At 45.9% G+C, this 16465-nt stretch overlaps 1 protein-coding gene across 1 annotated transcript in view; it reads left to right on the forward strand.

Moving 5' to 3' along the window:
* Nucleotides 1-16465, forward strand: part of Igf2bp3 (insulin like growth factor 2 mRNA binding protein 3) — a 125325-nt gene that overhangs the window by 81339 nt on the left and 27521 nt on the right. Inside the window, exons 6-7 of the mRNA XM_051152418.1 lie at nucleotides 9130-9411; nucleotides 15573-15707. Of these exons, the coding sequence (XP_051008375.1) occupies nucleotides 9130-9411; nucleotides 15573-15707 (417 nt within the window). The remainder of the gene's footprint in view (nucleotides 1-9129; nucleotides 9412-15572; nucleotides 15708-16465) is intronic.

Genomic DNA, 16465 nt, shown 5'->3' on the forward strand with positions numbered 1-16465 from the left:
GCACAAAGCAGGATACAAAATAAAAACAACAACAACAACAACGACAACGACACCAGTAGCCTTCCTGTATACTAATGATGGACATGCTGAGGAAGAAACCAGGGAAATAATCCTATCCATAATAGCCAATAAATAACTAAATAAAATATCTTTGAAGAAACCTAACCAGGGAAGCAGCAAACAAACAAACAAAACGAAAGACTTTCTACAATGAAAAATTTAAAACACTCAAAGAAATCGAGGACAATGGGAGATGGAAAGACTTCACACGTTCGTGGACGGGTGATTTACTATGTGAAACTGGTCATCTTACGGAGCCACAGAAGACCCTGGGTGACGGAGAACAGTGCTGGCAGTGTCGCCATACCTGACGGACGTGGCCAAGGGCTTTCTGCGTAGGGAGGGGGTGTTAGGAGTTAACAAGTGGGGGCCTCTTGAGACATAAAGCTTTAGCACAACAAAGGGAATCATTAGTCCAGTGGAAAGTCCACCAAAGGGCACAGAATCTCTGCTGGCCATGCATTTGATGGAGGATTAACATCTAGACTATATAATGAAACAAACTGAACAAGAAACCACACAGTGCAGTCAAATGACCAAGTAAAATGAACAGACCACTCTCAAAGGTAAAATACAGATGACTGATGAGCATGCAAAGGAAAAAAAAAATCAACCTTGCTGGGTGGAGTGGCACACGCCTTTAATCCCAGCACTCAAAAGGCAGAGGCAGGCGGATCTCTGTGAGTTCTAGGTCAGCCAGGACTACACAGAGAAACCTTCTGTCTCGAAAAACAACAAACAAACAAAGAAAACAAAAACAAACAAACAAAAAATTCAACCTTGCTGGTAATGTAAACTACTATATTGGAATGCCATCTCTCCTAGTCAGAATAGCAACCATTAAACAAAGAAACAACAAATGTTGATGAGGATGTGGGCAAAAGGGAGGCCTTACTTATTGCTGGTGGTCCAGCCACTACGGTAATCAATATGGAGCGCTGGCCTAGCTCTGCTACTCTTGGGCTATGTCCCCAAAGTACTCCAGGCGAGCATATCACCTCATGTGAGGTTTATTCCGGTACTATTCACATAGGCAGGGTATGGAGCATCTGAGGTCTGCAAAACCAGGAGTGCACAAGGAGGGAGTGCTATATATACACAGCGGATTTTAAAAGCCATAAGACAATGAAGTTCCAAGGCAGTGGGTGCAGATAGAGATTATACTGAGTGAATTAAGCCAGGCTGAGAGAAATGAATATGTTATCTTTCATTTATGCTTCCTAGATTTTAAATATAAGGTTGCGTATACATATACAATATGAAAGTAGAAGTGTCACTGTGGACCAAAGGGACTGACAAGAGGAGTAAGAGGGGTAAGTGATGGTAGTGTAGGGGACAATACTGGTGTCAGAGTCTCCTTATGGAATACAGTGCCGTGTTTTTAAAATGACTTCTGGGGCTGGAGAGATGGCCCCCCAGAGGTGCGCCGAGGCCTGGAGCTTAGGCACCGACCGCGTGGCGGCTCCTACGTCTCTATAGCTGGCTGTAGGAAGATCCAGCCCCTCTGGCAACTTCAAGCTTGCAGTGACATGAAATAATAAATCTTAAAAGCTTTCAAGAATGTAAATTAACATGTTATGAAAGGTTTTTTATTTTTTATTTTTTTAAGAGTGGAAGTTGAGCTAGGTTGCTCCCCAAAGGCAAGAGCCATGGCTCTACTAGAAAAGAAAGCAGCCAGGGAGGAAGATGGAAATTCATTGGCCACAAATGGGACTCTGAGATCTGATGATAATCTGTGGGTCAGTGAAGGAGAGATAAACCTGTGTTTGTTATGATCCCAAGTGTGGGATGGGGAACGGTCTTGTGAGAACAGGTGATGTTAATCCACTAGAAGACAAACACCTCATGTGGGAGCTTGATTGTTGCCAGCTGAAAAGATCCGTGAACAGACTCTGGGAAGAGATACATAAATGAGCCAAAAACAAGAGGCTGGGCCTTTAGAGACTTGGCATGGTTTTGGCTGTTCATTGCTCCACTTCGAGACTCTCCTAGAGAGAACCACTAGAGAGAAGGCTTCAGGGCTCCGGCTCCTGCTGAGGTTCCAGGTTCTGGTTATTCCAGGTTTCAGCAGAAGAAATCCTGCTGACTATGCCAGGAGAATCGTTCCTAAGAACTGATATCCTTACAGTTTTGTTATTGTATTCTTTAATCTCCTTTTCTTGTTGTTTAGGTCAGTCAGGTTAGAAGTGACCTACACTCAGTTAATAAGTTTGTAGTAAAATATATTTGTTAAGAAAATTGAGCCTACAGGTCAGGATGTCAGAGGTGTAAAGATGTGTGTAATGCTAACCTCCTTCCTGAGGTGGCGCCAGTGAACTCGGCCTCTGTGAGACACCACAAGGAGGACAGACACAAGTCGTGCTCTTTTTTCTTTCACCACCTCAACTGTTTTGAATATTTAAATATGCCTCTGTAATGTATTCCCCTAAATGCATAGAGTGTGGTTGTAGAGATGTGTAATGATTAGTTGGCTAATTCCAAATTGGGTATTTAAGTTAACTTTGATTTTTTTTTTCAGTTATAAACAAACAGCATGAAAAATTAGTTTTATAGATATTATTTTTGTATGGGTGTATCTGAAGGATAAATTCAAATAGAATTAGAACTTAAATTTATTTTTAAAACTTATTAGGGGGTGGAGGGATAGGGAGGAGAGGGAGGAAGAGAGGGAGTGTGTGCCTGGTGACCACATAGAGGTCAGAGGATGACAGAGTCAGTTCTTCGTCGTAGTCAGGCTATGTAAAGGTCAGTGAAGACCCTTTATGTGTGTTCTGTGGATTGAACTCAGGTTATCAGCCTTGTGTAGAAAACACCTTTATCCGCTGAGCATCCTGCCAGCCCCAGGATTATGTTTTCAATTGTGTGATCTTAATAGAGCTTGGACTAGTTTCTATTGTGTGTCTGCTTCTCTGTGTTCTTCCAAGGTGGGGCTTTCTGAAACCTTGGCATTCCAGAAAGAGAAAGTGTCGTGGTGATTCCCTTATTCTCATGGGACTGAAACCTTTAACATGTTTAAACTTCTTAGTTTTCCTTTTTTCAAATCTTTAATTTTTAAAAAAAATTACAGCATTTTCTATGAGACTTTGGGCATTATGTCGCTGCAGGATTGTAAAGTCAGTGTTTTATAAATTATGTTCTTCAACTATATCATGTAAGAAGAGCAACAAAACACCACCTCTTAGGCCATGGGTGTCCATGGACAGAAGCATCTGAGCAACAAGCTGGGCGTTCCTTAACCCTCAGGAAGCTGGGAGGCCAGTGAGGGGAGTGTCTCGTGTTTACAGTTCCTGTTGGGTGCATTGGGTTTTGTTGTTGTTGTTGTTGTTGTTTGGTTGTTTTTTGAGATTGCTGGCTGCCTGTCCTGGTGGCCTTATCTTGCCTTTAAAAAAAAAAAAAATCTGGAAGCTGGGCAATGGGGGCACATGCACACCTTTAATCCCAGCACTCAAGTGACAGGGGCAAGCAGATCTCTGTGAGTTCAAGCCCAGCCTGGTCTACAGAGCAAGTTCCAGGACAGCCAGGGCTACACAGAGAAACTGCTCGAAACAACAGAACAATCTATTGCCCAAGCCCCAGCCCGTCCTCATCTCCAAAGTGGGAGTCACTGCCGCGCTCAGCTCATGGGGCTGCTGTACCAGATCTGTTCCTTTCACAGCGCTTACTGTGCCGCCGCTGTGTCCCACGCTTGTCCATCATTGCTGGGAGTGTACTGTGCTGCAGGTGACGGCTTGCCGTCAGCTCTCCACCTATGGTGTATGTGAGAGGAGTCCTCTGATACAGCCGTGTCCAGGACAGCATCTACCCTGGAAATTCCTGCCACCTTGTGGCTAAGAAAAGGCAAAGTTCATAGCACACGTATCATATGTATCAGAAATACATTTTTATTTTAAACTTAAATTGTATGTTACTAAATAATGAGTAAAAGTTTGAAAGAGATGTTTCTGTGTAAAAAACTGCTCCGTGTACAGAGCCGTGTAAATCTCCAGCTCCTCTCAGAGAAGCTGAGACAAAGTACTCACATGCTGTCTCTGGAGGGACTGTGCGGATGAGGAAAACAAAACAAAACAAAACCCTAAGTGTGTAGGTGATTTGATCTCACACATTCCTTTGATTAGATTCTTATTTCTGTTTTTATTAGAAACACAGCTCAGCCCAGTGGGTAGAGTGCTTGGGGTCTGAGTCACAGCACAGCAGGTGGTTCTTGGTGCTGAGTAAGTGGGAAGCCAGTCTGCATGTCTCAGACCAAAACAACCCCAAATTGTCAGTGCTCTGAAGCCATGCTTGCAGATTGCTTTGTAGTTCATGAAGTTACCTTTACAAGTGTTTGAGGTAACTTGGCTAATAACTACGAGGAGGACAATCCCATTTAAACTTTAAAAGTTATGAAAGTAGATTTATTATGGGAAAGAAGTGCAGAAGACTGGCACAGGAGGATTGTTAGTCCCAGGCTATCCTGAGCTATGCCGCAAGACATTGTCTTAATAAAAACAAAACATCAAGAGAAATGAAAGAAATAGACCAAGCAACAAGACAAGCAAATTTCATGTCATTCAGAAATGAACCCTGTTAAAATGTCCGCCTTTGTAGTTTTTGCCTTATACGTTACACATTATAGCTTTCAAAACTAGTTTTACTGCAGTGCTTTGTGGTATTTTTCTTCTTAAATCATGCTTATTTATTTACATATGTGCATACATATGCGTACATGCACATGCTATGGTATGTGTGGGAGATCAGTCCTGGGTTGCAGGCTTGGATCGTCAGCCTTGGCAGAGGTCTTTACAGGCTGAGCCATCTCACTTGCCTTCCATCTTGTTTTTTGGAGACACAGTCTCTTGCTGGGACCTGGAACTCACTGAGCCCTGGGGATCCACTTGCCTCTGCTTCTACCTGGCCCAGGATTGCAAGTGTGTGCTACCCTCCTTGGCCTTCCTTGTAGGTGCTGGGAATAAAATGCAGGCTCCCACGCTTCCAGGCCAGCACTTCACTGACCAGACTGAGCCCCTGGTATTGGTTTTTGTTTTCCTTTTAGTAACACTTCAGTCATGAAGCCCTCTGAGGTAAGTGATTATGCTTTGTGCATAGTTAGGATGCATCCATGCAGTCGTGTGCTGTGCGCATAGTTAGGATGCATCCATGCAGTCGTGTGCTGTGCGCATAGTTAGGATGCATCCATGCAGTCATATGCTGTGTGCATAGTTAGGATGCACCCATGCAGTCATGTGCTGTGTGCATAGTTAGGATGCACCAATGCAGTCATGTGCTGTGTGCATAGTTAGGATGCATCCATGCAGTCGTGTGCTGTGCGCATAGTTAGGATTCATTCATGTAGTCATATGCTGTGTGCATAGTTAGGATGCATCCGTGTAGTTGTGCTTCTAAGCTTTTGGTAGTTTGTGCTTATTTAATTATCACCCTCTAATTTTTGGTATACCTCCCTGTTTCCTGCAGCTGCCAGTGAGTGCCACAGAGAGGAATAAAGGCTTATATGACCCATAGGTATAAGGCAAAGTGTAAGGTCACGATTCAGGGGCTTATCTGATGAGGTTTTTCTTGCTAGTGGGGACACTATGGAGTACCAAGGCTCTGCTGAACCTTTTGCGGCAAAGCTGACCACCCTAGCTCAGGTCTTGCCATAGTTCTCTTGGGTTAGGGCCCTACCTGGTCCCCTTATTTATTCATATTCACCACCCCCAAAGGTTCCATCCTCAAATACCATGAGTTCTGTTGGAAGCATTGAAACTTTATCATGGTGCAAGGAGAGATGTGCAGTCCTGGCCTTTCAGAGGTGGTTAAGCTGCATTGTGTAGTGCGCACCTCAGATAGCAGCGACATGGGAAGTAAGAAAAGGAGACGATGGCATGGGGGCGTCTGTCTGTGGAAGAACAAGCGCATGACACTGGTTCAGTTGCTAGGAAGACACCGAAAGAACCCATCAGTCTAGTCTTTAGTTTTCTCTGTGGGGCAGTGAATAGCAAAGAGAAACTGGTCTCTGGGTAGCACGGTTATGTCGTAGTCAAACTGGATGAGCGTGCTAGCCACACGCCTTCCATATTTGTTATCACTCCGAACGCTATGTCTGCGTAAGCTTAACTTCTGGCTATCGTTTCTTTATTCTTTGTCTCCCTCCCCTGGTCCTCAGGTTGAACATCCTATGCCTGTTTTGTTACCCCAGTAACTTAGTACAGCTAATTATTATAAGCCACAAAAATACTCAAACACATTTTCTCTATTTTAAATGTGTTTATTTATTATTGTCCGCACACATGATTATGGGCTGTCTGTGTGTGGATGTGTGTGGGTACATGTGAGTCTGCACATGTACGGAAGGCAAAGGAAAACATCCAGGGTCAATTCTGTCTTCCACTGGGCTCAAACCCAGGTCTTCAGTTGTGTGCCAACAAGTCACAAACACCTTTATGCACTGAGCCAGCTCACTGGCCCCTCGGCATCTTCTGCATCATTTCGAATGGCACCAGAGCAACGTGAGTGTTGGCGAAAACCAGGATCTAGGTAGTACATGCGGTGGACAAGGCTCCTGAGTGGTTACGAGAGGTCTTCTCCCAGGACTTACAGAAAGCTTGCTGAAAGTACTGCAACCTTTTCTCAGTCACTAAGCAGACCACCGCCACATGACAGAGCCAAATATGAACCTGTGTGCGTGGGAAGCTTTCAGCAGTTGACTTAAAATCCATAATCTAAGGAGTTTCAGCCATTGCTCTGCAGCTAGCAGCTCCTGTATTCTCGTAAGTGCTAACCTTATTTGGAGTACTGTAGTCTGAGGGTTGGGGGTCTCTGCTTGTGTTGTCACACACACAGCTGGGTGCACATAGAGTCGGGGCTCTCTCCTCAGTGCCTGGAGTGGCCTGGCTGCGAGTGTGGGTCCCGACTCCACTGGGTACCATGACTTTTGCTTTCTCCCTTTTGGGGAGAATCCCTTCCTTCAGAGGAATACTGTTCAAAGCAGTGCAGTAGAATGTTCAAATGCTTCTGCCAAGTTGGGAGCGTTGTTTCTTGGGCCATGTGTGTCTTTGTTAGATTGTTTCAGAATACACAGACGCATCTGGCAGCATATACTTTCTTCTGTTTATCCCCATGAGGAGGAATGTGTGTGTATGCCTCTCCCCCTTTTTGTAACATGCCTGGCTTTATTCCATGGTAAGATTCTGCTCACTGCTGAAGCCAGCAGTGCCCAGTTTTACAATGAAGGGTAGACACTCTTTTATGTCTACAGAAGGATTTGTGATCCCTTCATTTAATTGAGACTTTGGAAGACTCTTTACTGATTTCTTCTAACCTGTAAAATTACTTTAAATCTTTAAAATTGTTGAAAATCCAATTTTGTATAGTAAATATGCATCTATGTATTAATAAAACCTCTCCATTTTCTCCCTTAAGAAACAGGCAGTGTGTTCTATACCCCTTAACCTATGTTTGCGTAAGAAGAACGCAAAGGCCAGTGTGTGAGGGTCCTGTCACCAGGGCGTTGGTAACAAGTCAGCCTCTGGTGCTTGTGCATAGAGTGCCCCTGGACATAAAATCATGGGGGAAACACCTTGACACAGTAGTTTTGAAGAAAAGTCAACCCCAGGGCGTTGCACAGCACAACCATAACCAGGCTTCAGGAGACACTGCTGAACACTCACGTCCACGTGAAGCATGCTAAGGCCTGGTTCATTTGCAGAGCTACTGCGCATAGCAGTGTGGGAAAGGTGACAAAGCAGCTCCTTCCGCTGGACCTGGACCTGCAGACCTTGGTCAAGGGTTCATTCGTGTGCTGGGGAATGTAAGCAAGATAGAATCAGGGAGAAGCACAGAGTCTATGTCCAAAAACATTGTGAGCCTCAGCTGCCTGCCTGGGCCTCCCATCTCATCTTTTCAGATGTGGTGCTGAGAACACTTTGTGTCGTCTTCTGTCCACCTAAGAATTGAAAAGTAGATGTTCAATTAAGGAAATAAACTAAGAAACCAGAAATGACTGCATGGGAGCTGCCTGAGAGAGAGTTTGGTGCTTGCATTTATTTATTTATTTATTTGTGCTTTTATCTTTACCCGCATGACCTGAGCTCCACATCTGCTCAAACAGAATCTGAGCAAGAACTTGAGCTGAGCAGGAAAAGTGGGAGAGCGCCCCCCCAATGCATTTTGCTGTGTTCTGGGGAGTCGGGAAGGTGTGTGTGTTAAGAGCACGAGCACACAAACACTTGAAACCCTGGCTCTATATCCTGCACCATTTTGCATTATATTCTGTTTTGCTCAGCTTCCCCATCTACAGTATGTAAAGTGGACTATAGTGAGATAGAACTTAAAAGAGCAGACGCCAGAGGGTACACAGTGTGTATACTCACATGCACCACCATAGACTTTTAAAAGGCAAAAGCAGTCTGTATTCATGGTATGAGAAGGTAAGGAGCTACTTCAGCATGGCCCGCACAGGGCTCCTGCGCTGCTGGCTGTCCTGATCCTTGGTCTGGAGGAACTAGTACGTCAAGTGTCCTTGCTTCCCAACACTGCAGCCTGACAACCTGAGTTTGGTCCTTGGAACCTGCACAGAGATGGAAGGAGAGGACCGACTCCACAGAGTCCTCCTCTGACCTTCACACATGCCCTGTGCACCCCCACAAATAATTTAATTTCAAAACCCACTGAGGTGTGTGCCATCCCATAGACGTGTTGCCGTAAAGTTGAAAATGTGGGCAGAGGCCCGCATTCTCATCGAGCCGATGTGAAGTGCAGTGGATGGTGTGTGGAGAGCAGCTTCCCTCCTTTCTCTTCTTCCTTCTGCCCTTGCTCTGGCCTGTTCGCTCCCTGAGATCAGATCAGAACCCCACCCAAGATGGGGGAGACTGTGGGCACATCATGAGCTGTTACCAAGCTTACAGCCAGGGTCCTGCAGTTGTTTAGGGGATGTTGTTTGCTGATTCTTCAAGCCCTTTGGGTGTGATGAGGGGCGGTCACCTTGGAGCTGCGGGCTCCTTCCTTCTGGGGTATTTCCAAGCTACTGCTAACTGCTTGATCAAGAATTTAAGCTGCTTCTCCTTCCAACCTCTGTGTCTTGTGAATTTTCAGAGCCCTAGACAAACTGAACGGATTTCAGTTAGAGAACTTCACCTTGAAGGTGGCCTACATCCCGGATGAAGCTGCCGCCCAGCAAAACCCCTCACCGCAGCTCCGCGGTCGCCGGGGCTTGGGCCAGCGGGGATCATCCAGGCAGGCGTCCCCTGGATCGATGTCCAAGCAGAAACCCTGTGACCTGCCTCTGCGCCTGCTGGTCCCCACCCAGTTTGTTGGAGCCATTATAGGAAAAGAAGGTGCCACCATTCGGAACATCACCAAGCAGACCCAGTCTAAGTGAGTGTCGCCCCACTCGTTTTATCTTGGCATCTGTGTAGAGATGGCATGCTAGCCTGGGTTCACTTCAGGGAAGAACAGTTCATCTGCTGGGTGTGGTGGTACACACTGTCCCAGGAGGTGGGGACAGGCAGACTAGGCGTTCTGGGCATTCTTAGCTACAGAGTGCCTTTGACAATAGCTAAGGCTACGAAATGAAAACAAACGGGCTAACAAGATAGCTCAGCACGTGAAAGCACTCACCTTGCCGACCCCCACCCCACTCCCACCGCCCGCCTGCCTTCCAGCCCTGCATCGCGATGGAAGGAAAAACCAGGCTCCTGAAAGTTGTCCTCTGACTCTTTAAAAATGTACATGAGCGCATGTACAGACAGACAGACAGACAGACAGACAGACAGACAGACAGACAGACACACACACACACACACACACACACACACACACACACACACACACACACACACACACACACACACACACACACACACACACACCCTGTAGTAGCCAAAAGCGGGCATTTAGATGTCCTAGAACTAGAAGTACAGGTGGTGTGAGCTTCCTGGTGTGCGTGCTAGGAACTGAACTCAGTTCCTCTGTAAGGACAGCAAGTGCTCTTAGCTGCTTGAGACACCTTTCCAGCCCCTTCTGAGACCTCTGTACATGTGTACTCAGACATGCACACACCCCTACTTAAACACACCAGACACATACACACCAGACACATACATACACAGTTGGTAGAATTAAAAAAAAAACGTTTCAGCCTCTGGTCTAAATTTGTCCTGTGATTGAAGTCTGAAGTCAGAATGGCTTTCTCTTGAGGATGTTTGATAATGTTATTTAGCAGGGATTGGAAAAGTCTCACCAGACATCAGGGCTCACTTTGCGGGAGTCAGGCAGGAACTCCTGTCACTTATCACCACGGCCCCAGAGTGTAGGGCCACTGCCTGATACACAAGAAGCCACTGCATTGCCAAATGAGCAAGCGGGTTGAAGACGAATTATGTCTGAAACCCATCGACTAAGCCCAAGATCCTGTGTCAGACCGCAAGCTCCATCGCATTGCAGGTTACTTGTTTTACCTGTAAACCATGCTGTTGTGCAGTCTAGATACTCTGATTCAAAGAAGCTGATAAACTCTCCCTCCACTCCTACCTCTGTAGAGGGCTACAGGACAGACCCATTGCTAGCCCTGCTCAGCCGTGCTCCCTGATGCATTGAAGAATGAATTCCCTAGGAGGGAAGTCAAGGAGAGAAGAGGCTGTGTGCAAACAGCATCTTTCTTCAGCTTGACCCAGCTACGGAAATGACTACACGATCTTACTTTTTAAATTTAGTAAGAATAGAGGTTTCAAATACGATTAGAGAAATTGAGCATGGTCTTTTTCTGCAAACGGCGCAGTGGTGCTGTGTGTGCTTTGCCTGAGTGTGTTCCTTGGGCCTCAGGGCGGCATCCATGTTCATCGCAGACACCTTGCCTCCAGCCAACTGGGAGACTGATGCGCATGCAGAAGCTAGGGAGCCACACCTAGCAGTGGCTGCGTGTGTGCCCTGCTGGCACACCCCCTTCTGCTCAGCCTGCTTTGAAGCAAGAGACACTGAGTGTTGGGTACCTGTGAGCAGAATTAAGGGTTCCAAGCTCATAATTAGTGGGTGGAGAGAACCGTTGAACTGTTACCTAGGTCAGGACCCCCCCCCCCCCCCCCCACACACACACACACAGGGTTTCTCTGGGTAGCCTTGGCTGTCCTGTAGTCACTTTGTAAATTTTACTTGTGACCCTTTTTTACCTCAGAAAATTTTACATATTCTTCAGAAAATGGTCTTTATGGCTCAAATCAAGCATTACTGATACTAAATCCTTTTAAAGTGTATTTTAAAGCCAGGCATGGTGGTGCATAACTTTAATCCCAGCACTGGGAGGCAGAGGCAAGTGGATCTCTGTGAGTTTGAGGCCATCCTGGTCTACAAAACAGCCTAGGCTGTTAAACAGAGAAAAGCTGTCTTGAAACACACACACACACACACACACACACACACACACACACACACACACACAAAAGTATTTTAAAATAATTCTTTGGTATTCATGCAAGTTTACCGTTGATTAAAGATAAAAACTGATTTGTATAGTAATGAGATATATGCCTTGTTTGCTGCCACATGAAGAATTAAATCTTGGCCAAGTAGTTGCCACTGCAGGACATGGAGCATCTTCAAGTTTTTCACAGCGGATCAATGCTTTGACTCTGTACTCTGTGTTGAGCACATGGCTTCAACATAAATATGTAGTGCAAAATGGCACAAGTATATTTAGGCCCTTCTATAAGTTTTTGGAAAATCTATCCGAATCCCAAGCCAAAAAAAAAAAAAAAATCATCTTTAATGAAACTCAAATCAGTAACTCAAACACCAGTTTCTAAAATCAAATGCTTAGACATAGCACAACCAAAGATGTGCCAGATTGATGTGGCTGATGAGTGATGGCAGGAAAATGTTACAAGCCCTTGTTTTTCTCAACTAAATCATGATGTGTCTCTAAGAGCAGAAAGCCAGGTGTACAGTACAAACCCGGTTCTTCACATGCTATTGAATCTGAGGTGTTGAAGGCAGAGTTCTTGGCGTGAGGGCATAAGCAGCACAGGGCAAAGCAGGCATGTTGTTCAGCACCAAGGCTGCAGTGAACGTACACGGCCCTTCCAAGTGCTTCCAGAACCGCACCGGATTCATCCCACTTGATTTGGAGATGAATTCTGCTCACCTCGTGTTCTTACAGACATTTCACAGCCCTCACGTTGAGTACTGGGTCCCATATGAGGTTGGGACCGAGTTTAAGAACCTGGGACAAGAACAGTTAATCTAGCTTTCATCTGAAAGCATAGAGTGCCCCACCTCCTTTCCTGCTCTCTGCTTTAGCAGCTTTGCTCCTTTCTAAGGTGCTCATGGAATGGGTCAGATACAGGAGCTGTGCTTAGTCAGGCCGATGTGGCAAAGCAGCAGGGAGGCTTTTGTCATGTCTGATGCCTAGGCTGCAGAGCTCTGCCGGTGCGGTGCGTTTAATTCATTCTTGCCATTGTAACTAATCATTACCAGAACGCCTGTTTTCGGAATAGTCTCAGGGGAGGGCGCTGATCACCAGAGCAACATTCCCTTCTTGGGATCAAGAGTTTTATAGCCCCCAGTTCAGTAAAAGATTGGAAATACCCTACAGGAGGGGCGTGGCCGTGTTAATGGAAGGTCACGTGGTTGATAGTGACCAAGCTTTAAAACTGGTTAGGAAGATGGTCCCTGGGATTGGAGCTGTTATCTAGTCACAGTGTTATGTATTATATGTGCAGGGTTCTTATTTGTATATTACCTTAAGTTACAGGTTTTAATTCTGGGACAAACATGAATAAAATGAGACGCAAGCCTCAGTTTTGGCTTGTTGAAGCAGCTGTTACCATAGCAATGACTCCTTAAGAGATGGACAAACTCAAAGGACCACTCAGCAACTGCTTAGATATCCCTAAACACACACTTAGAGGTAGTTAATGCCCTTACAACAGCAAGCTTAATTCATGATTAATTAAAAGTGTACAAATGCACACATTTTTAAAAGAATGAATTTAGATTTTTGTTACCCCAGAGTCATTAAATCTTGGGCTATTATATCTTTACATAGGACATATATAGGACTTACTGGCATCTATTGTGACTTAAAAGAAAACAACACGCTGGGTGTAGTGGCGCAGGCCTTTAATCCCAGCACTCAGGAGGCAGAGGCAGGTGGATTACTGTGAGTTCGAGGCCAACCTGGTCTACAAAGTGAGTACAGACAGCCAAGGCTACACAGAGAAACTCTGTCTCAAAAAAAAGACCAAAAAAACAAAAACAAAAACAAAAATATGGTATGTGTTGCATATTTTCACTTAAGATCAAGGACCGCCTACTATGTTACTACATTTGTAAAAAGTAGCTGCAGATGTAGCATAATGGTACCCAGTATCCTGGGCATCATCCCTGGCATCACAGGAGGGAACCAGCTGTGTGTCCGACACACATTAACCATCTCATTCTGAGGAGCATAGTAGTGCTTCTAGAATAGTTTTTTCTTGGTAGAAATAGTGCTACAATGAACATACCACGCCAGTGGCTTCTGACCAGAGGTGGCTCTCTGAATGAACATTTGGCAGTTTCTAGAGATGTTTTTGATGGCCACATCTGAGTGAAGGGCACTGCTGTTGTCTCCTAGGCAGAGGCCACACCTGCTGCTAGATCCACAGAAAGAATGACCTTGGCCTACACAGTGAGTTGTTAGGTCAGAAACGGTGAGCAGCCTGTGAGATGGCTTAGCAGGTGACCGTGCTTACAGTGCGAACATAAGGACCCAAGTTTGATCCCAGGAATTTATGTAAAAAGCTGGATGCAGGTGGTGCATATTGGTGACCCCACCATCCCACAGGGAGGTGGGAGGTGGAGACAGGAGACTCCAGAAAACAGCTGGCCAGCTAGCCTGGAGCACAACGCATGGCAGGAGGAGGGACCTTGCCTCAGTGAGGTGGAGCGAGGGATTGAATGTTTTCTCATCTCCATACATGCGTTGTGGTATGTGTATGTCCATATTCAAAAACATCGCCCACAGCAATTTTACTTATTTATTTATTTATAGACAGGGTTTCTTTGGTGTAGCCTTGGCTGTCCTGGACTTGCTTTGTAGACCAGGCTGGCCTTGAACTCAATAATACTTTTTCAAATCTGTCAGCCTTATACCTTCAGTCAGTCCTGCCAATTTGCCACCAAACATGTGGCTCAGCCTCTTTACCCTTTGCTTTACTGATATTTATTTTTTATGCATCTTAAAACATTTACAGGTCTAGAACAAAAAACATCATGTATTAATTGGCATATATGTAATTACTAGCTTGTTTAAACATCAGTCTAGTTTATTGGCAACTTGCTTTTTGTGGTTTTTTTGGGGGGGGGGTTGTTATTTGTTTTCAAGACAGGATTTCTCTGTTTAGCCCTGGCTCCAGCTGTCCTGGAACTCGCTCTGTAGACCAGGCTGGCCTCGAACTTGGAGATTCTTCTGCTTCTGCTTTTATTGGGATTAAAGGCAAGCACCACCACTGCCTGGCTTTTGCTTTTTTTTTTTTTTTTTTTTTTAAAGCTGATTGGCTGCCTCTTTAGTTTCATTCCCATCACTAGTTGTTGTTGACTTTATCAATGAAGAAGCTTGTAAACCAAATGCTAGATGAGCAAAGTCTGCCAGAGGGTGAGTGGTGGGTGCTCTGTCTGCCAAGGGGCCCTGGCAGTCTTGGCATACACAGTTCCCTGCAGCTCAAGCTCCAGACATTACATGGTGGCCCTGAGCATATAAAAGGAAGCCTTAAGCACTCACAGCTCAGGCAGAATGAAAAGTCCTGTCCATAGTTGGTTGGATTGAGAAGAAAGAGCGCTCCTGCGGGCTGAGGCTCAAGTTCAGTGCTTGCTTAGTGTATTAGGTGTGTCTCTTGGCTGCGATGAAAGCCTGACAAAAACAACTCAAGGTGGGAAAGGCCTATGTTGGCTCACGGTTCAGGGAAGACAGCCCAGCGGCTGGAGCAGGGGGCGTCTTGCCACACTGCATCTACAGTCAGGAAGCAGAGGACAAAGGCTCCTGTGTTCAACTCGCTATCTCCTTCTTATGCAGTCCAGGATCCCCAAAACCACGAAATGGTACTGCTCCGTTTAGGGCATGCCTTCTCCAATCTATAAGCTCTCAGACAAGCCTGGAGATTTGTCTCCATGGTGACTCTAAACTCCATGAAGATGACAGTCAAGGCTACCCACCATAACAGGAAGGATGCACAGTGCATTCCAGGTTTGGATGAGCTGGGCGTGGAGACTGCCTGTAGTCTTAGCACTCTCGGGCAAAGGCAGGAGGACCAGAGGTCAAGGTCCTTTCCCACTCGAGAGAGCTTACGGCCAGCCTAGATATGTGGAACCTTGTCTTGTCTTAAAACATCCCCTCCCCGAATCCATAAGGTACTGTTGTTGACAGCTGGTCTTGAGTTTCTGTTTTTTAATAAAGTGGGTCTGCCTTGGTTCCCCCAGAAGTCCCAGGGCTTGCAGTTGGTAATTGAAGACGCCTTGTTGCACATGAACTGACTCTGTTTTCCTCTCCTCGTGGCCGCTGTCAGAATTGACGTCCATCGTAAGGAGAATACAGGGGCCGCCGAGAAGCCCATTACTATCCTCTCTACCCCTGAAGGCACCTCTGCGGCTTGTAAGTCTATTCTGGAGATTATGCATAAGGAAGCGCAAGATATAAAATTGTGAGTAACGAGGTCCAGCCTGCTGAGAGGGTTCTCTGCTCTGTCGTCGGTTTCTCTGACGCTGTTCTTGGGTTTGCTTTAGCCAGCAGAGGGAAATGCTCTCCTGATGAGCTAGTGTTTGTCACTGTTGACTTGGTGTGAAACATTAAGTCTTTCGGATGCTGAAATACTCCATTTCTATTCCTACTTGATATGGAACAAGCAGCAATAATGGGGGAGGAGAAATGCAGCTAGAAGGAGGCACACAGCCACCTGGCGGGGGGACACAGCCAACGAGAGCCGAGAAGTAACTTGGGATCTACCCCAGATGGCTGCAGGCCTTTATTGGCAGACCCTGGACGTTCTGGTTTTGTCTACACCCAGCTCTCCATGCACAATAGGGCATGGAGGTGTGAAAGTCCCTAATCTTGGGCTAAGGGCAACTGGAGATGGATCTGGGTTATGCAGCCTGGAACTGAGTGTCTCTGCCATTGGGAAGTTAGGATGGATCACGTGCCTGCATGATGCAGTGAACACAGCACAGAGCAAGGCTCACCGAGGTAGCCTGGGACCTCATCACCTGTGCTGACTTTGTAAAGACCATTGTACATATATTTTATGTATATAGGTGTTTTGTGCAGTGTAATAAATTGTTTAAGGTAAAGAAAATAAAGGGAAAGTCCACTGCCTTGGAGCCCCCCGGTCCCATCCCCCGCCCCCCACAGCATTTCAAGAGTGATGTGGAGATCCTGAGAGGGAGCTAGGGAAGCGCCCCAGTG

This window comes from Acomys russatus, chromosome 10, assembly GCF_903995435.1.
Source record: "Acomys russatus chromosome 10, mAcoRus1.1, whole genome shotgun sequence".
NCBI lineage: Eukaryota > Metazoa > Chordata > Mammalia > Rodentia > Muridae > Acomys > Acomys russatus.